Raw genomic sequence first — 21044 nt, 5'->3', positions numbered from 1 at the left:
TGTCTCTCTCTGTATACAGTATGTCACTTGCATAACTGCTTCACAGCATCTAATGGAAGTAACCGTAACTCACCTTGTGCCCCGGTAAATCCACTCGTAGGTATTTACTCCAGAGAAACAAGAGCTTGAGTCCACCGAAACAAACCTTACCAGAATGTTCACCACGGCTTTATTAGGTACAACAGGAAGGTCTGAAATGCAGGATTGAGTGCAAGAAGCCAAATGAGAGTATTTAGTACGATTTCAAGTACAACAAGTCCACAACCAGGCAAAAACGAATCTACAGTGACAAAAAAAAGCAGAATATTGTGGATGCCTGAGGCTTGGGACCACTCCGGGGGTGCGACGAAGGGAAGCAGATCGGGAAGGAGCGCGAGGGATCCTTTGGAGGGTGCTGGCACGTTCTGCCGGGCTGCCGGTGGTCACACAGGTGTACACGCAGGGAGATTAATGGAGCTGAACCCGGAGGGCTCGGGCATCCCAGCGCGTGCTAAGTCACACTTCAGTCAAGCGGTCTTCGCACGCAGCCGCAGCCGCGCCCACGCGAAACCCCAGGAGGCTCAGGCCCCGCGGCGGCCCGGCCGCCCGCTTCCGAGGGCCCCGGGGCCCGGCCGCCCGGCGGCTGCCTCCCGGGCGACTTCCGCCCAAGGCGGGGGCGGGGAGGCCGCCCCCCCGCCCCCCCCGGCCCCCCGCCCCCCGGGACGGCGCCGGGCAGCCCCTCCCGGCCGGGCCCCGCCGCCTGGGACCGCGGCCCCGCCGCCCGGGGTCCCCCGCGCGGGTCCCGGACGCGTGCGCCCCGCCCCCAGCAGCGCCCCGCGGCCGCGCGCCCCCGCCCCGCCCCAGCAGCGCCCCCGCCCCGCCCCCTCGGCCCCCCGCCCCGCCCCCCCGGCCCCGCCCCTCCCCGGCCCCGCCCCCGCCCCCTCCCCGGCCCCGCCCCGCTTATCTGGCCGGTCGGCCCCGGCCGGGGGGCAGGCGGCGGGCGGGCAGGGGCCGCGCGATGTCGCACGGAGCCGGGCTCGTCCGCACCACGTGCAGCAGCAGCGGCGGCGGCGGCGGCGGCGCGGGGCAGCCGGGCGCGAGGGCCTCGGAGGGGCCGCTGGACCCCGTCTACCCCCGCACCTACTCGGCCCTGCTCAAAGTGGCGCAGATGGTAAGAGGCCGGGGGCGCGGCCGGGGTCCGGCGGAGGGGCCGGCGGGGCACCCGGGCGGCGCGCTGCGGGCGGGCGGCGGGCGGCGGGCGGCGCCAGGTCCGAGGAGGACCTTCCTTCGCAAAGTTGGCGGCGCCGCCCGGCCCGGAGCTCAGCCCCGGCGCCGCCCTGGCTCCCGCGGACGCGGCTCTCCGGGCCCCAAGTTTCTCCAGCCGCCGCTCCGCCGGCCCGACCCGCTTCCCGACCGAAGCCACGGGCACAGGTTGCTCTTCTCCTTCCTTCCTCTTCTCGGGGCCGCGCGGCCCCGAACCCAGCCCCGGCCCCTCCAGGCCTGCGCTTCCCTCCCACCCCGGCGGGCAGGGCTGCCTGGAGAGGGCAGGGGTCCCAAGCCCTCAGCCCCTGGTGGGACCCTCTGGGGACGCCTGCTGGCTCGGCGGTGGAGCGTCTGCCTCCAGCTCAGGTCCTGGGATCGAGTCCCGCATCCGGCTCCCCCGGGGCGCCTGCTCCTGCCTGTGCCTTTGTCTCGGCCCCTCTCTCTCTCTCTCTCTCTCTCTCTCTCTCTCCCGCTCTCGCTCTCTCTCTCATGAGTAAATAAAAAGAATCTTTAGAAAAGAAGAAGGAACTGGGACCCTGGGGGCAGAGGTCCTGGAGCCCCGGCCTCTCCAGTTCAAGGGAGGGTCCGGGTCTCAGGGGACTGCTGGGCGGCGGCGGACTGCTGGGGAAGGTTTCGTTTTGAGGAGCCTGTGCACTCATCCCCCTGCTAACCGTAGGGAGCATCCAACCCTGCATTTACGTTTTTCCTGTATATACATTCCTACGATAAAGTTTGATTTACCAGTGAAGCATAGTAGCAGGTTAACCACAATGACTGATAACAAAATAGAGTGACTCTAACGATATACTGTAATAAAAAGTCTATGGCTGTGGTCTCTCTCTCTCTCTCTCTCTGAGTACCTTATTGTACTCACGCTTCTCCTGATGATGTGAGATGATAGAATGCCTGCCCCATGAGCTAAAGCGAGGTGAATGATGCAGGCATTGTGACATAGCATTAGGCTGCTATTGATCTTCTGACTAATCAGCAGAGCGGAGGGTCATCTGCTTCTGGACCATGGTTGACCCTGGGTAACAGCAAAACTGTGGTTGGGTCGGGGAGTACTACTGTACTCCTTTGGGGGAGCCCGAGTCACCTGAGTGAGGAGTCACTTGTGCAGCCAGGCAGGCGGAAGGGCTGAGCTCTGAGTGTAACCAGGGCCTGTTTTCATGTTCTTCACTCCTTTTTCCCCCCTTCTTTAAACAAATTTTTATCTTAAATGCCTTTCCTATTTGTTTGATGTGTTTTGTGAAACTAGGTTGGGCTGTTTGTGACTCTGCTCATTGTAATGCTTGCAGCAAGAATGGTGGAGGGGGAAGTGGTAGTTTTGAAGAGGGGACATAGGAACAAGGTGGCATAGCCAGAAGCTGGTGTCTGCTCAGGTGGGCCAGTCCCAGGGGTGCCAGACACAGTGAGAGCTGCCTGTGAATCCATAGCACTTTTTTTTTCTGGTGTGTGTAGAGGGGGCTGTCATTTCCTGCGTGGGCCAGATCTGAAGGGAGGGGGACTGAGTTCCCTTTTCTCTAAGAAGGGTATCTAGATGGACCAAAAATTAAGAAGTGTTGGCTAACACTACTTACAACAACAGACTGCGCTGAGGAGGGTTAGTGTGTGGAGAAGAGAAAGCTCCATTTCATGTAATCTCCTCTAGCCTCTCGCCTGCGGCCCTTAGAATGGGTTGCAGGTGACAGTCACAAGGCCTGTTGTTCCATAGAAGGGAACAAAGACCGGGAGAGCGGCTTCTCTGTCATCCGCCTCTTAAAACGATCCTCACAGGAATCTTAGGGCTTCTTCCTTCCCTAGAGAGTCTGTGATTGCAGGCTGGTTTGAGCAGACCCCTTGAAAGTGAACTTGCCATTGTGGGGTGGTCCTATTGAGAGACTATCTAGGGTTGTACACTTGAGCCTCTTGTCTAACTCCTCCCCATTCTCCTCCCCTTCCTCTTTTCCGGGGTGTTTGCAGGGACATTTGATGTTCCCTCGTCTTCTCTGCGGAAAACGTGTGCATCACCAAGAGTTAATACTTTTGGGGAAAGGCAGATGCAGCTAGAGTGGTGCCACCAGTGGGCACTCAATCCATTGATGTCCAGTTTTGACCACTGATATCTCCTTTGCATCCTAAATAGACAGACCCGTATGTCCTAGACTTCCCATAAATGTGCTTTCCTTGTGGTCCAAACAACAGACCTATCAACATATTACCTAATGAAATCGTTGAAAAAGCTGTTCCCCTTGAGAACAACTTCCTTTCTTTGCTTTGAGTCTCTCCTGGGCCACTGTGACCAGAAAATGAGGAGAGATAGCAGGAAGAAACTAAGTTTCTCGGTGAATGTCGGTACTTGACATGTCACTTGAATGAGTCTTTATAATCTTGTGGCCTTGGTAGTTTAGTTTCTTCGGTCTTCCTCTTTAGCCTGGAGACTGTCACATGTTGGCCCTACACAACTGGGTTTCTTTGTTGTTATGAGCTATATTTTTTGAACCCTATCATGGATCTTACTAACGCACTAGGGATTCCATACCATATGCCACGGGTGTGTCATTAACTCTTTTTAAGGACCCAGTGAAGTAACAGGTTTTGACAAAGAAGAAACTGATAGAAAGGTTGGACTAGTAAAGTCACACAGCTGACAGCAGCAGAGGCCTGACTGGCTGCATGTCCTCAAAGACCCTGCAGAGTTTTAGTTGTTCATAGATCTGGGGAAATCAGGCCACAGTGAGATACCACTTTAGCCCTGGTAGGATGACAGCAATAGGAAGGACATGATATCAATATGGAGGAGCGATAGGGAGGATGTGAAGAAATCAGAGCCCTCATACATTGCCAGTTGGCTTGTGGGAGTGTAAAATGGTGCACATCCTTTGCCAAATAGTCTGGCAGTTCCCCAAATAATTAAACATGGAATTGCTATATAATCCAGCAGTTCTAGGTATATACATAAGCGAAGTGAAAACACATGTCCACATAAAAACTTGTACACAGAGGTTCATGGCAGCATTATTCACAAGAGCCAAGATGTGGAAACAACTCAAATGTCCATAAACTGATGAATGGGTAAATAAGATGTGGTATATTCATACGATGGACTGTTCGTCAACAGAAAAAGGAATGAGATATTGACACAGGCTACAACATGGATGATCCACTGATGCGAAGTGGAAGAAGCCAGATGCACAAGACTACATATTCTATGATTCCCCTTAACATGGGATGTCCAGAACAGGCCAATTTATAGAGACAGGAAGTAGATTAATGGTTGCTTAGGGTGGGGAGTTTGGGAGCAGTGGGGAGTGGCTGCCAATAGGTAGGTGTTTCTTTTTGGCTGATGAAAATGTTCTTTTTTTTTTTTTTTTTTAAGATTTTAACCAGCTGAGCCACCCAGGTGTCCCGGACGATGAAAGTGTTCTAGAATGGGTTGTGGTGATAGTTGTACAACCGTGTGAATATATTAAAAACCATTGAATTGTATACTTTAAATGTGTGAATTGTATCTCAGTAAAGTGGCTAAAGGAAAGATCTAAGTAGATCTAGAGAAGAGTTTGGAGAGGGTTACTGTGCATGAAGCCCCTGGGTATGGGAGAACCACAACTATAGGAAGCTCCCTCGCTACCCCCTGCCCCAATATCCACTGCAAGGGGAAGGAATGTCCCCCTGTGGACCTCACAGGATCTGAGCTGAAGGGCCTGAGGAGGGTGCCTTGAGGTCTGAAGGGGTCCATGTGGCCCTGTGTGTGACCTCGCCGGCATCCCTCATCAGTTTATTTGTTGAGCAGACATGTCTGAGTGCTGCATTCATCTTCATTTCTATGGGAGCAGGGCGGGGGGGAGGGGGGGTGGGCTGTGGGGCTGTGACAAAGTCCTTGTCCTCAGGAAGTCTGGTTTCACTGAGGAGACATACAAGTCCAAGAATTGATGGGTCGACTGGATAAAAAGTCGGGTTGCCTATACCAGGAAGGAAGGAGGGAGGTGTGAAGGCCAAGGTCACATTTGAATTGAACCTTGGGAGCTGAGTATGGGTTTGTGAGGTCAGGAGTACTCTCTTAGCCTCTCTCTATTGCCTTCATTCAGTATGTTTAAGTTGGGGATAAGGGACATGGGGTGTTAGAGTGGAAGAAAATACAGCAGGACATGAGCCAGTGCTTGGGCAGTACTGACATCTAGGAAGAGGTGTCATCTCATTTAATGAACGTCTGCTATGTTCTTATGTGAGGTGTGTGGAATACAGGGGTTAACAAGATAGATCCTTTTTTTTTTTTAAGATTTTATTTATTTATTCATGAGAGGCACACACAGAGAGGCAGAGACAGAGGCAGCAGGAGAAGCAGGCTCCTTGAGGGGAGCCCAATGCAGGACTCGGGACCCCGGGATCACGCCCTGAGCCGAAGGCCAATGCTCAACCACTGAGCTGCCCAGGTGCCCCAAGAGAGACCCTGTCTGTATGGACAGAGAAACAGGGACTGTGATATTTGTAGAACCATATGGAAGGAAAATTATAGTTTCATAAGTAGCAAAGATGGAAACTTAAATGTCTTCCAGAAGTTTCATTTATTTACTCAGCAACTATTTGAGCACCTGTTGTGTGCTAGAATACTGTGGAAAGAAGAGTAAATAAAAGACAGATCAGCCCCTGTACTCCTTAGACTCAAATAGGGAAAATAAACATGAGTAAAATGATTATAAATATGTAACTTAGTAAACTCAGGACAAAAGCTCTCAAAAAGTGGTACTCAGTATCATAGAGAATGATTTAGGGAGTCTGACCATCTGGGACATAAGGAAGGGCTTCTCTAAGGAAGGGATATTTGAAGGATGAGGGAACAGCATTACCAGGAGAAAGAAAAGCACAGGCAATGACTCTGAGTCTAGAAGGAGTATTGCTGTGGTGGAAGAGAAGGGAGTAAGGGTGGGCATGGTTTGGCTGAGATGAGAAATATGCGAGGGCCAGACCTTTAAGGCCTGACAGATCATCCTGAGGGTATAGTCAGTCCTTCATCTAAGAATATCAGGGAAGGGCAGCCCAGGGCAGCCCCGGTGGCCCAGCGGTTTAGCGCCACCTTTAGCTGGGTGTGATCCTGGAGACCCAGGATCGAGTCCCACATCGGGCTCCCTGCACGGAGCCTGCTTCTCCTTCTGCCTGTGTCTCTGTCTCTCTCTCTCTCTCTCTCTCTCTCTCTCTCTCTCTCTCCCCGTCATGAATAAATAAATAAAATCTTTGAAAAAAAAAAAAGAATATCAGGGAAGCTTCCTATCACTAGCAACCCACCACTGTAGTGGTGATTTTCAAACCAGGGCTGTACCACCCCCTATAGGTGGTTTTGGAACTTTATGGAAACTTTTTTGGTTGTTACAGGGATTAGGATTTCATACTACGTATATACATTTTATTCATTTCAGGATAGCAACGAGGGCACTGCAAATATTTAATATCCTAAAGAGGTGTTTTATCTGAACTAAGATTAAAGAAGCCTACACAGGCTGGGTGGAAGCTGAGTGGGTGTGTGAGTCGGGGGAGAGTACACTCAGTTTTCTGGCGTGAAAGAGCGTTGGAAATACCCTCCAGCAGCCCAGGGCAATTATGAGCTTCACTCTGGAAATTCACAGCCCAGTTCCCAAATAGAATTGGACTGTGGGGGAGCTCACCCTCTGGTATAGCTGTGAATAGACTTATGCGTGGAGAATGACCCAGCATAACCCAGAATGGTCCACCCCTCTTTGTTCTGCTTTAGTTCTGGGTAGCAGGGGAGCACCAGTTTAGTTCCCACATGCAATCTCACACCCATGTCCTATTTCCTGGAAGCCGGGGGGTTAAAGGCAGCAAAGAACCTCACTGCCAAGATTCTTTCATTCCCAGCCAGATCCTGATCCAAAAACAAGAAATTACTTTCCATCAATAGCCAAATAAATAAAAATTTTAAAAATAAGGCATAACAAGTTATGAGCTTTATTCCTGATGACAGAAGTAATGCTTGTTTGCTGTAGAAATGTGAGGACACACACAAAAGAAAGTAGACTCCCCCACTCTCTGTTTTCCAAGATTAATATTTAAAGTAAAATTTTATACCATTTCGTAGTAGACATCTATAATTTGGGATGGTTTTGTTTTATATAAAATTAGGATGATGTACATCTACTTTGTAATTTTTTTTTTAAGATTTTGCTTATTTATTTGAGAGGGAGAGAGTGGGAGAGCACAAGCATTGGAGAGGGAGAAACAGGCTGCCCATCCAGCAGGGAGCCTGATGTGGGTCTCTATCCTACGACCCTGGGATCATGACCCGAGCCCAATAGCAGCTGCCTAACCGACTGAGCCAACCAGGTACCCCAATGCTTTTTTTTCTTTTGCTTAATATGTGATGAGTATTTTCTTGTGTCACTTAATCTTTGTCTGTAATTTGATTTTGAACAGCATCATTGTAGCTAGTCATGGCTGTACGATGGTCTGTGTAACCAGCCCCCTCCCCCTTATTTTGCCTCAAAGTAGCTTCCAGTTCTGTCCAGGTATAAACAAGACTGTGGTGAACTTCCTTATAGAGAAGTTCTAGTGTACACATCCATAAATCTTTCCTTGGGATGAATGGCAGTGACCTTTTACAGAGAGAGAAATGAAGTGCTTCATGTCCTTCAGAGCATGGTGACATGAAACAATGATGTAAACCTTTTAATATCTAGAAATTAATGGATGTCCCTTTATCATCCAGAAAATTCAAGGAGTCAAATGTGATGGTAATCATATTTTAAGTTGTAATGGTATTTTTGACGTCTGATGGTTTGGAAAAGGAGCAATGACATTGATGGGCTAGAAGGTTCTGTAGTGCTTTTAAATGCGCTTGCATTTATATAAGTAATGGCAACAGCATCTGCATAAATCTGAAAACCAAATAGTACCACACTTTATTTATTCAGGCTGCAGAGCAAGTGGATTTCTTAATTGCTGGCAAGAATTCCCCTCCAGGGTACCCCCAAAACCACCTGCCCCCAGAGTGGAAACCAGTGGCCAGAGGAGATGGTTACTGATGAGGACACCAGATGAAGGATCCACCAGGCTGCGGGGGGTCAGGGAGGAGCATGAAGGGTGTAGTGTGTGGGCCCGTGTGAGTCAGAAGAGAGTCCCACAGATTTGGGGGCATTACAGTGGGTATTCAATACCCCTCCAGGGCAATCCTGGGCCTCCCCCGGGGGGGGCTCCCTGTGTGGGTCAGTGTTTTTAGTTAAAGTCTGGCATCAGGGAAGGGCTCCTCTCTGCCGTCCTTCCTCCCAGGCCCTCGTGCCCCCACGATGCTCTCCGCGCTTCCTGCCCAGCGCCCCTGGACATCCATCTGTTTCCTCCTCTGCCGTCTGCTCCTGCGCGGGCCCGGCGTGCTGCCCGTGCCAGCCTCCCTCTGACCCGCCGCCTGCCACATGCTCGCCGTCTTTGTCCCCAGTCTGGCTCAGGGCTTCCCTGGCCCGCTGCTCACGCTCTGGCATTCCGCATGGGGGCCTTAGCAGCTCCTGGCATCGGTGGCCTGGCGCTGGGCCAGGTGCTGGCTGCTGGTCGCTCAGCAGCCCCAGATCCTTTCCGAAGGGAAGGAGGGCGAGAGGGAATCTCTCCACCCCGCCCATCCCAGCTCCCTGGCAGAAATCTCTGAACAGAGAAGCTCCTCAGCCTTCTGCAGAAAAAGCAGTTCACCTGGTTTGCGTTTTAATCAGCAATGATAGTGAATGGCCCTTCCTTTTCCTGGGGCAGCAACATTCTTTTTCTTCTTTCTTTCTTTAGATACGTAAAAGGATAGGTGAATTGATAGAGAAGGAGAAATTTTCTGTAAAGTGGTTTTCACATATTACCCACAGAATGGATCCCTGTGAAACCTAAGAGCGGTATCATCTTGGTTTTTCGAGATGGAGAAAATGCAGGTCCTTCAGAAGGGCTTGAGAAGGAGGAAACAAAGGAGAAATTAATTGTTTTCAGGTACAGAGTAAATTGGAAACTTCTGGAAAGCATCAATAAGTACTATCGTGTGACCTCAGTGTAGTTTTACTCCTTTCCTCATAGGTTTATGTTTTATTCCTTTTTAAGATTTTATTTATTTATTCATGAGAGACACAGAGAGGGAAGCAGAGACGTAGGTGGAGGGAGAAGCAGGCTCACCGTGTGGAGCCCGATGTAGGACTCGATCCCAGAACCCTGGGATCATGCCCTGAGCTGAAGGCAGACACTCAACCACTGAGCCACCCAGGCGCCCCTTCCTGATGGGCTTTCTTTATTCCCCAAAGAAGGCGGTGGCAATGCTAGTGATTGTTTGTGAAGAAGTCTTTTTTTTTTTTTTAACTTTTCCTCGCAAATGAAAAGGTAGTACTTTGATAATAGTGTTTATCATGCATTGAGTTCTTGTCAGCGGCCACTGGGCTAGGTGTTTTACATGTGTTACCTCATTTAATCCCCATGATAAGTGGGTCCTATTGTTATCTGCATTTTACAGATGAGAAAACTGAGGTGGGGGAGGTTCAGTAACTCACCGAAAGTCACAGCCATAAAAAGTGAAGCCCGGTTTTTGGACCAGGTGGTTAGAGTCCAGATCTTGAGCTCATGAGAGGACCATCTGGAATCATTTCTTTCTCATTATCCAAGCACCATGAGTATTTTCCTGTGTCATTAAATCTTGTGTGAAAATGATGTGATACATGTATAGGAGTCCATTGTTTGGTTGTCCCATAACTCATCCCTTTGGCTCCTTGTTGGCGGGCAGGCTGTGGCAGATCTAAAAGGAGGTGGATGCTCTGAGACGCGACAGCAGGTGCTAGTGGCAATTTCACCCTTTGCCAGAGATGAAATCAGCCGGAGTAGGGAAAACCCCCTCACTGGGGTATTGAACAGTATGTCTATAGTATTTTAGAAAGTGTATTTACATGTTACCCACAGGGCTGCTGGAAGGCTTAAGAGAAAACCAGCATTATTATTCTCATTTGTAAGTCACGAGTTCCTCCTGGAACGGTTGGGAACAGAGAGGGGAACTAGGGTTTGAGTATCTGCTGTAGTGTGTCAGGCAATTTTACATGTAGTTTCCCTTTGTTGAACCCTTTTAGTGATTCTGTATTATTTATTTCCCCCTTGTTTTGGTTGAATGGAAGCTGAAAGGTTTTGTAACTTGCCCAAGGTACAAAATATTCATTAAATTCTGCAGCCAGCACTTGAACCCAGGTGTGGGCAGGGCCTAGCCTTTTCCCACTGTGGTGCGCCACCTCTCCATGTAGAGTAAGCAGGCTTCCAGGCTAGCCCATGGTGGCAGACGCACCCTAGGGTGACCCCCAGTGAGTTAGAACTTTGTGTTATTCCATCCTCTTAAGTGCAGGTGGGCTCTGTGACTTGTTTCTAACCATCAAAATATAGCAGAGTTGATGGGATGTCATTCCTGTCGTTATATCATGTCATATGCCAAGGTGAATGGATATTTTGGATGTAATTAAGGTCGCAAATCAGTTGATTCTCGGTTAATCAAAAGGAGATCATCTCCAAGTGAGCCTGACTTAATCATGTGAAAGTCCTTCAAAGAGGTACTGGGTCCTTCCCAAAGAGGGAGATTCTCCAGCTGGCCCTGGGAATCAACTGCTTTGGGTGTAGGGCAAGGGCCTGGCAGAGGGCCACATAGCAAGCACTTATGGGCTGTGTCTAGAAGCTGAGATCAGCCCTCAGCTGACGGCCAGAAAAACGAAAAACACAAAAGCAGAGACTCCATCCTACAGCTGCGAGGAACTAAAATTCACCAACAACCATGTGAGCTTCGAAGAGGATCCCAAGCCTCAGATAAAACACCAGCCTGGCTCAAACTTTGACTGCAGCCTGCGAGACCCCGGGCAGAGGACTCCCAACCTGGCTCCCAACCATTGGAAGCTGTGATATGATAAATAAATGTTTTAAGCTACTTAGTAGGGTACCTGGGTGGCTCAGTGGTTGAGCATCTGCCTTTGGCTCAGGTCATGATCCTGGGTCCCTGCAGGGAGCCTGCTTCTCTGTCTGCCTATGTCTCTGGCTCTCTCTCTATGTCTCTCATGAATAAATAAATAAAACCTTAAAAAAAAAGCTACTTAGTTTGTAGGCTTTGTTACACAGCAGTACATCACTTCATCACCCACAGAGCCCATGTATCCTGCATCAGATCTGGCACTCTCATGGCTGCTCCTTGACAAAGAGAACATGGGGCAATAGCAGTGCCATTCTTTTTTATTTATTTATTCATGAGAGACACAGAGAGAGAGAGAGGCAGAGACACAGGCAGAGGGAGAAGCAGGCTCCATGCAGGGAGCCTAACGGGGGACTCGATCCTAGGTCTCCAGGACCACACCCTGGACTGAAGGTGGCGCTAAACTGCTGAGCCCGCCCCCCCCCCCCCCCCCCCGGGCTGCCCATAGTGCCATTCTTATGATAAGAATAGCCAAATAATTTATATATGGGCTATGGTCAATATCATTGAATTCCTATGCAGTAAATCTGTTGAGCTTTTGCTTTAGGCATTGTCCTGCATGCTTGATATGCAAGAACTAATTTATCATTACAGCATTTCTAGGAAGTGTCAGTATTCCCACTTTACAGATGAGGGAACACACGGGGCCTTCTCTGCAGCCTTTAGGCTTGTAAGAATTGCCTCCATCTCCCAGGTGACCTGGTCTCCTCCATGGTCCCACCTGGAGCCATTCTAAAAAATAAAAGTCCTGATCCAAACAGAAAGTATGAATGTGTAATTGCTCAAATTATGTTTACTTTTTAAAAGATAACATAAATAGGGTGCTTGGGTGGCTCAGTTGGTTAAATATCTGACTGGTGATTTCCGCTCAGGTCATTGGTGGTGAGATCCAGCCCCGTATCAGTCTCTACACTCAGCTAGGAGTCTGTGTCAGATTCTCTCTGCCTCTGTCCCTCCCCCAGTCACTCTCAATCCCTCTCTCTCTCAAATAAATAAATAAATAAATAAATAAATAAATAAATAAATAACTTTTTTTGTTTTAAAGATTTTATTTATTTATTCATGAGAGACACACAGAGAGAGGCAGAGACACAGGCAGAGGGAGAAGCAGACTCCATGCAGGGAGCCCGACATGGGACTCAATCCCAGGTCTCCAGGATCATGCCCTGGGCTGAAGGCAGCGCTAAATCGCTGAGCCACCCGGGCTGCCCCTAAATAACTCTTTTCAAAAAACAGATAACATGATCAAGATTTTAAAAGTAGAAAAAATCCTCCAATTTCCACTGTCCTTTCTGGAGTCTACCAGTGGTACTGGTTTCTTATACATCCTCCAGGAATTACTTTGTGCTTGTGTGTGTGTGTGTGCACATGTCCCCTCTCAGCCCAGATAGGAGCATACTTAAACTCAGTGTTCTGTACTTTCATTACTTAACTTTCCATCTTGGAGAAATTCCATATCCATTCAGAAAGTGTTCTCATTCTTGGTAACAGTTGCATTGCTTTTAAGAGAATGGATTTACCGTCATTTATTTAACTAGCCTGCCATTTATTTAACTAGCCTGCACTTGGGTTATTCCCCATCTTTTGTTGTCTCAGTGCTGTGACAGATACCCTTCTCCATAACATACTTTTGTATGTGTATAAGAATATCAGAAGAAGTCCTTAAAAATAGAACTCCCAGACTAAATGTTGCCTGCTCTTGGAAATTTTTCATCTGTCCTGAAACTTAGATTTGCAGATATCACCTTGTTATCTTCCCCTGCAGGGCTTCAGGGGCCTCCCACATCCATTGGCATTGAGAAAGGCACTACTTAATGTTCACTGTTCAGAGTTCCACTTAAGAATTTAAGAACCGGGAAAGTTTAGGTGACAAGAAAAGTTGTGTGACCAGCATTTTTCTTAGAATTTCCCAGCATGCATCACAGAGGCTGTTGAAGTTGGCTTCCCTAGAAGTAGAGCTAGAGATGAGGTTCTTGTGCATTTGGTCCATTCTAAGTGAGGGAGGCAATCAGGGACAGGAGAAGGAGCTAGACAAAGATGGGTTTTAGAAGTCTAAGCCTCAGCCTCTCTTTCAGAGATCTCTGGAAAATGAGGTGCATCACAGAGATTCTCTTGTTTTGGGGCAGTGGAACTGGGCCTTTGTACCTCTCATGGACTACAAATGTGGGGGTGAGGGAGAGGAGTAGATAAACTCCCAGGAACCTCTGAGCCAGACAGCTGCATTGGTCCAAGGGAAATCGTTAGCACAAGGCTGAGTGTGGGAGGAGTTGGCAGGGGCGCCCCCTGCATACCTGGGCAGTGGTGCAAGTGAGCAGCGCACCAATGGAGGGCCTGCTTGTGTTCCTTAGGAGCCATTGGAATTGCTTCCGTCTTTCTGATCTCTGCTGAGGCTCTAAGCTCACGAAGTCTGGGCCTTAACAAACCTGACTGCTGACTCCTTCTACCCGCAGAACTTGTTTATCAATATTCTTGCCCAGCCACCCTCTGGATTGGCAGTGCCAGGCTGCTCAGCCTTCTAGACCACACAGGAGTTTTGATATTGCTTTTTGAGGTCCACTTAAACAGTCATGTTATTTATTTATTTATTTTAGTTCCTATTTGAAACAAATGAACATGTACCGAATGAGAAACAAAATCAATAGGGAGCAAAATTATTTCTGTAACCTTTTATAAGGGTATTACAAGCAATATAATGATAGTATAAATAACTTGACCATGTCTGACTTAACTCCTTGGAAGAACTTAACCCCAGGAAATTTTCCTGGAGAAAAGCAATATGACTTCAGAGATGGGGCCTTATTGATACGTCCCATTGTGAGTTTCACTTGGAAGAGGCACCAGTAACCCTTCTATTGATGTGACACTTGGGCTTACAAGGATTCCTTATGTATCACTGCTACTGAGCAGTGCATCCTGTTTATTGACTGCCACTTAAGTAGAGGGAACAACTCTGCAGCATAATGTGCATCCCCTGGGTTTCACAGGGGTCTCCTTGCTGACCTACTCTCACCGTTTGTGGTAACATCAATCCCACATTTAGAAATGTGATGGCTACGTCAACATACAGTCATCTTAGTATGATTTAGGGGTAAATAACTGCTTTTCAGTTGTAGTGAGTTGAATGATGGCTCCCTAAATATATGACCACATCCTTATCCCTGGAACCTCTGAATGTTACCTTGTTGGTAACAAGGGTATTTTCAGTGATTAGGTTAAGGTCTTGAAGTGACTATCTGAATTACCTGGGAGATCCCTGAGTCCAATGAGAAGTGTTTTTGTGAGAGACATACAAAGGAGAAGGTGATATGACCACTGGTTTGAAACCCTCTCCTGGTTTCTCAGGTGTGCTCTGAAACCAACCCCCCCTACTAGGAGGTCAGGGGGAGCTGAGGAAGGAGGCACACTTGGTAAGCAAAGGGAACTTACGTATGAGTGGGTTCTGCACCTGCCCTCCAAACCTTAAAAGTTTACATAGAATCCTTAACCTGGTATAGTCACATACACTGTCCAGATGTTCTCAACACTGCATCACCATTTCAAGGCTCTGTCCTTGGAGCAGCCTCTGGGAGCAGGAAAGGTAAGCAGAACCCACGTTTCAAGGATGGGGACAGGGTAAGGACCTCTGTGTGCCCAGGTCCATCTCACAGGTCAACTGGAGGTCACATCTGTTTGATGACCTTCTCCAACAGTGATGTGAAGCTGTGGCAGAGATTGCAGTGACGTGGCCATGAGCCCAAGAACACCAGGGCAGCCACTGAAAGCTGGGAGAAGCAACAAATGGCTTCTCTCTAGAGTCACCAGAGAGAACGCAGTCCTGCCGACAGCTTGGTTTAAGCCCCGTGATACTGATTGCCACTTCTGAACTACAGACTTGTGGAAGAATAAATTTCTTTTACTCTAAGCTATTGACTTTATAGTAATTTCTCACAGCAACCACAGGAAAGTAGTACAACCAGTTCAAGACTTTCCACTGTAGTGAGATTCTCAAAATTTTCAGCATAACGGATTGTGGACATTTAATATTTTCTCGTTTTAGAAGCATGGCTCATTTCTAGGAACAGTGTTTCAGAGAAGAGATGGCCATCCTCTGACACTCTGAATGGCAATTACATCTCAGTCTTCTTTATTTTGGTATATCGTTTTCCTTACTAGCTTATTCAAAAAGAGAAGTGGTCCTTGAATTTCTGCTGAGAAAAGCAGAACCATAAAGATAGAGCACACATGAAGAGAAACTCAGAGAGTCATTCTCAGATGGCAGAGTGGAGACAAAAAGATGAGAAAAAGTACATTCCAAAGAAGAGCTGCTTCTAGCTTTCTGCGGGTATTGAATGAAGTGTCCCCAATTCTCCCAACCATTAGATTGCCAAATAAATTTTATAGCATTCTAGTAGAATCTTTAAAGATAGGATGTTGCAGTCCCCAAAATATGTCTTGGTCACGTTAGCACTGCTTTGTGTACTGCTTGTGAAATAGTTGTTATTTTAAAAAAAATGTTTGTAGGGGTTCTTGGGTGGCTCAGTCAGTTAAGCATCTGCCTTTGGCTCAGGTCTTGATCCCGGGGTCCTGGGATGGAGTTCTGCATGAGGCTCCCTGCAGGAAGCCTAATTCTCCCTCTGCCTATGCCTCTGCCTTTCTCTCTGTGTCTCTCATGAATAAATAAATAAAATCTTTTTTAAAAAAATTAATTAATATAAAAAATAAATGAATTTTTAAAACTATAAAAATTTTTTAAATGTTTGTAGATGTGCCCAATGATGTAAGTCTCTAAATTATATATGCTTTTGTAACTTTTTACTTATCAATAATTCCTGATTTACAGAAACTTTGCAGGAACAGTGCAGGGAACTCTCCATATACCCTTCCCCAGGTTCTCAACTGTTCACCTTTTAACACATTTGTCTAGTCATTTTCCATGTATATATAATTTTTTTAAAGATTTTATTTATTCATGACATTGACATTACCAAAGAGTCCAGGACAGAGCAACTGCATCACTGGACATTAATGTTGATTTGGAGGGCAGTATTTTGTAGCTCCAGTTGATGCAAAAGCAGAAGGGGACGAAAACAAAAACATTTTTAGATTGTGGCACACCTTATCTCAATTTTAGTGCTTTTATTTTCACAACAGACCCTTTTGCTAACTTCCTATCTGAAGTTAAGAGTTTATAGTTCATGTTGAGCTTAACTGCATGACCTAGTCAGAAAGAGAGGGAAGGAAGGAAGGAAGGAAGGAAGGAAGGAAGGAAGGAAGGAAGGAAGGAAGGAAGGAAGGAAGGAAGGAAGCTCAAATGTCACATCCTTGGGACAATGGCTAAAATTTATTGAGGGCTCATCACCTTCCAATTCCTATTCTGTGAACTTGACATGAATTACCTCATTTAATCTTCCTGACAGCCCTATCATTTAGGTACTACTGTTTTTCATATTTTATCCCAAGCATCTGAATTCACAGTAATTATGCAGTCAATTAACACACTGGCCTCAACTGGATGACAGCAATTTAGTTGTTCACCTGAAACTCACGCTCCCTCTTTTCACGAGTGTGGGGTAGCTCCTGATTGACAGCTCTGCAGCCAGACATTTCCTGTGGCCTGTGTCCGTATGGCTGTGCCACTAGTTCTCACCAGTGGAATCAGAGTAGAAGAAATATTTGTTGCTTCCTGCCAGAGGCTTTTAAGAGACAGGATTCTCTACTCTTTCTTTCCTTTTCTGTCAGCTATAGGTGGAGGCTCCAAGGCCTTATTTTTCATATTTTATAGATCAGGAAACAGAAGCAAATCCAGGTGTAGAGACTGTCTGCTTCCCCGCTAGATCTCTCCCCGTCCTGCCTCTAAGGGGCCTTCTCCAAAGCCCTCATCTGAAGTCGTCCCCCTAACGCCACCCTAACCCCATCACCCTGTACAATTGTCCGGTTCTGACACCTTCACAGCACTTCTTTTTTATTTTAAGGATTGTATTTATTTATTCGTGATAGACATGGGGGCGGGGGGTGGAGAGGCACAGGCACAGGAAGAGGGAGAAGCAGGCTCCATGCAGGGAGTCCGACGTGGGACTCGGGACCGATCCATGGTCTCCAGGATCACACGCTGGGCTAACGGTGGTGTTAAACCGCTGAGCTACCTGGGCTGCCCTTCCCAGCACTTCTTTAGCCGAAATCCCCTTGTCCATTTCTTTGTTACTCTATCACAGTGGGTCTTCTCATCAGGACCTGACCAGCAGAGGGACATTGACCTTGCTGTCTGGGTCACCTTGGGGTGCCTTGCTCCTACGGTGGTTCCTGGAGCATAGAAAGCCCTCACAAGTTTTTTATTTTTTATTTTTTTAATGAATGAAAACATATTTTTTTGACAAAGCCCTGGTAATAGCACTCCTTTCAAAAAAGTCAGCCTGGATGAAATGCTTGAGACTTGGATCTTCCTTGGAAGATAGGGTAATGCTTCATGGGGAAGTGTCTGCCAAGGGGTGGGGTGTGGGCCCGTTGTGGGAAGGGCCCCTGTGCCAGGCCTGGAAGCACCAGGGTACCTAGGGCACTAACTTCAGGCCAGAAAGAGGGGGGAAATCTCTCTCTGTGGAGGGAGGAGAGGCTATGGAAGATATAGGTGGGACCCTAGCAAGGAGAGGGTAGGATGCTCATCCTGGACTGATCTTTCTTTCTTTCTTTCTTTCTTTCTTTCTTTCTTTCTTTCTTTCTTTCTTTCTTTCAAAATATTTTATTTATTTATTCATGAGAGACACAGAGAGAGAGGGAGACACAGGCCGATGGAGAAGCAGGCTCCCCACAGGGAGCCTGATGCGGTACTCGATCCCAGGACTATAGGATCACAACCTCAGCCAAAAGCAGATGCTCAACCACTGAGCCACCCAGGTGCCCCCATCCTGGAGTTTCTGGCAAAGTTACAGTTACTGCCCTTGCTGCCAGGGTGAGAACTCCTTTCTTTATTAGTTGAGTTGACAGGTTTCCACTGACTCACACAGTCAAAACAGCCAGTTCCTATGCCAAAGCAAATAGGGACAAGCGGAGGGATGAGGGAAGTTTCTGTCATTTTGTCAAGCTGTCAGGACAGGACTCTGAATTTAACCCAACATCGGAAACACTGACTAGTGACATTACTGTATTGGATTGAAGGCTGAAAAAATCAAATGCCAGGTGTGGCAAGCTCACTTTTGGAAAATTTCTATTTCTGGCTCAGGTGCTAACCCTGTGATGTGGTCCTAGTCATGCATGGCTCTCTGCCTGGCAGGGCGCTCTTTCTAGTGACTTCAGTTAGTCCCTGTTCTGCCCCAGCCCTGTGCCGGGACTGAGGCTGAGGCTACGGTGATGAACAGGCCAGATCTGCCTCTCCCCCGTGGACAGAGAATCCGGACTCTGAATAGGTGCCATGTTCCATTACCTTTAGGCACCATTGTGTTAGGCACTGCTAAGAAAGAAAAAAAATGGTAATTCTGTGACACAAATCTCGTATTTAGAATTTTTATTTCATGCTCATTGGAAGAATTTTATTTATTTATTTATTTATTTATTTATTTATTTATTTATTTATTTATGAGGAAGTGGGGGGTAGGATCAGAAGGAGAGGGAGAGGGAGACTCTTAAGCAGGCTCCATGCACAGGACTGAGCATGACTGGGGGAAGGCTCGATCTCAGAACCCCAAGATCATGACCTGAACTAAAATCAAGAGTCAGACGCTTAACTGACTGAGCCACCCAGGCACCCCTGGAAAAATTCTTTTGGACCTAATTAAACTGATTTTATATCCTCTTGTGAATATATAAAAGAAAAATTGATGAAGGAAAATAAATTGCTTAAGATATTCCTACAACCTCTTTACAGTCAGAGCCCTCCTCTTCTAAATCCCTTTTTTTTTTTTAAGTATTTTTATACACCCTTTTGTCCTTTGTGCCCTCAAGAGTGTGAGCAGTGGAGATTCCTGACAAGAGTCCATCAAAGAACTAAAAGCTGTTGGGGCTCATATGCTGGTTTTTGACTCCCACTCTGGCAGTGATGCCAAACATGCCTGATCCCCCAGCCTGCCATCTCAGGCCCACCAAGCCCTGGTTCTCAGGGCTCTGAAGAGTGCACCACTCCTGCCTCTGGAATCTTCCATGCTGCTGATGCCCTTCCAGAAGTTTTGATGTTGGCACATGGCAGGCCAAGGTAACTACTCCACAGCTACTGTCTGGTTTGGCTGACGGTATTTTTAAGTTACAGCCCTGACTTGAGGGAAGGAAAAATGAGCAAGAATGAGCATCTTTGAATCAGTGAAGTGTTGTTGACTGTAAGGGTGGTGAGCATCACGAAGGAGGAAGTAGAGGATGCTGTGAGCACAGATTACCGGGGTCTTCCCTAGTCTATAGTCAGACTTTCTTGGGGCAGGAATCTCCCCAGAGTATGGAAAGGGTCAAGGCAGGAGGAGAAGGCGAGTGTTCTGGAGGAGGGAACAGCCTTTAACAGCCTTTGCAAAGACCCGGTGTTGAGAGACAAGGTAGAAGTTTGAAAGTTTCTTGGTCAGTCCAGAGAGTGGGCTTTTTGGTAGCACTAGAATGTGAAATTGCTGCTAGCCACAGAAATAATAAAGCAAAGTTCACCCATGGCCCCACCATTCCACAAATTCCACAGACGGTCTATTTTGGTCTTTGAGCATGTACATGAAGTTTGCAGAGCCGTAATCCTACTGATTATAATCATGGATTCTGCTTCCTCTCTTTTTTTAAATTACAAAATTCAATATTTAGCAACATGTTTCTGTTGCTGTAACATCTTCATAATTGTGCATATTATGTACTATCATCTAAGTGGGTATTCTTTAATTTACTTAACCATTCACTTTTGAACATGTGGGTTGTTTTTGAGCTTTTAGCTACTATAAATGATATTACATTGAACATTTGCAGAGGTTGGCAAACTTTAGCCCCACCTCCAAATCTGGCCTGTCACCTGTTTTTGTAAATAAAGCTTATTGGAACACAGCCAAACTTGTTCACTTCTGTATATTGCATATGGCTGCTTTTGTACAACGATGGCAGAGCTGAGTAGTTGCAATGGCCCTCAAAGCCTAAAATACTTACTGGTCCTTTATCAAAAAAAAATTTGTCAACCCTGGGAGCACCTGGATGGCTCAATCGGTTAAACATCGGACTCTTGATTTCCGCTCAGGTCATGATCTCAGGGTCATGAGATTAAGTCTCTCATGGGACTCTGCACTGGGCATGGTGCCTGCTTAAGATTCTGCCTCCCTCTCTTTCTGCCTCTCCACCCCATCTTGTGCTTGCGCTCACTCTCTAGCTCTCTCAAAAAAAAAAAAAAAAAGAAAAGAAAAGAAAAAAAAGAAAGAAAAATTTAAAAAAGGATTCACAAAGTCTAAAAGGATAAGTTGGGAAGTTTCTCTATGCCTCTGTTTTGCTACCACCCTTCCCTGGTGATAACATTTTTTCCATAGTTTGCTTATTATACTCACTGTCAGTATCTTTAAAACTTTTTAAAGTTTTCATTATGGGAAGTTTTCAGCATAACCAGGCTGAGAATATTATAATGACCCCACACCTACCTGTCACACAGCTAAAACAATTATCAATAAATGGTGGATCTTGTTTCATCTGTATCTCTGATCTGCGTCACAGATTATTTTGGAACAAATCCATATTTCAGTATGCATTCTTCTTTAATAACAAGCACTTATATTATTGTTGTCACAACATAAAAAACTAACAGTAATTCCTTTCCATCAAATATCCAGCCTGTTCAGGGTTCTTCATTTGTGTGTGTGTGTGTGTGTGTGTGTGTGTGTGTGTGTGTGTGTTTAAACAATCGGTCTGTTCAAATCAAGATCCAAACAAAAATCATATGTTGTATTTAATTTATAAATGT

The 21044-nt window shown here is 47.0% G+C and overlaps 1 protein-coding gene across 5 annotated transcripts in view; it reads left to right on the top strand.

The window, feature by feature from the left end:
- The first annotated feature begins 943 nt into the window (after positions 1 to 943).
- Positions 944 to 21044, top strand: part of CMTM7 (CKLF like MARVEL transmembrane domain containing 7) — a 65393-nt gene continuing 45292 nt past the window's right edge. Inside the window, exon 1 of one of the 5 annotated variants that reach the window (XM_055320992.1) lies at positions 944 to 1150. In XM_055320992.1, coding sequence (XP_055176967.1) covers positions 998 to 1150 — 153 coding nt within the window. In that variant the 5' untranslated portion in view covers positions 944 to 997. The remainder of the gene's footprint in view (positions 1151 to 21044) is intronic. The other 4 variants (XM_055320996.1, XM_055320991.1, XM_055320995.1 and 1 more) reach the window with 4 other exon arrangements.

This window comes from Nyctereutes procyonoides, unplaced genomic scaffold (genome assembly GCF_905146905.1).
Source record: "Nyctereutes procyonoides isolate TBG_1078 unplaced genomic scaffold, NYPRO_anot_genome, whole genome shotgun sequence".
NCBI lineage: Eukaryota > Metazoa > Chordata > Mammalia > Carnivora > Canidae > Nyctereutes > Nyctereutes procyonoides.
This window is presented reverse-complemented; position numbering and strand designations above follow the sequence as displayed.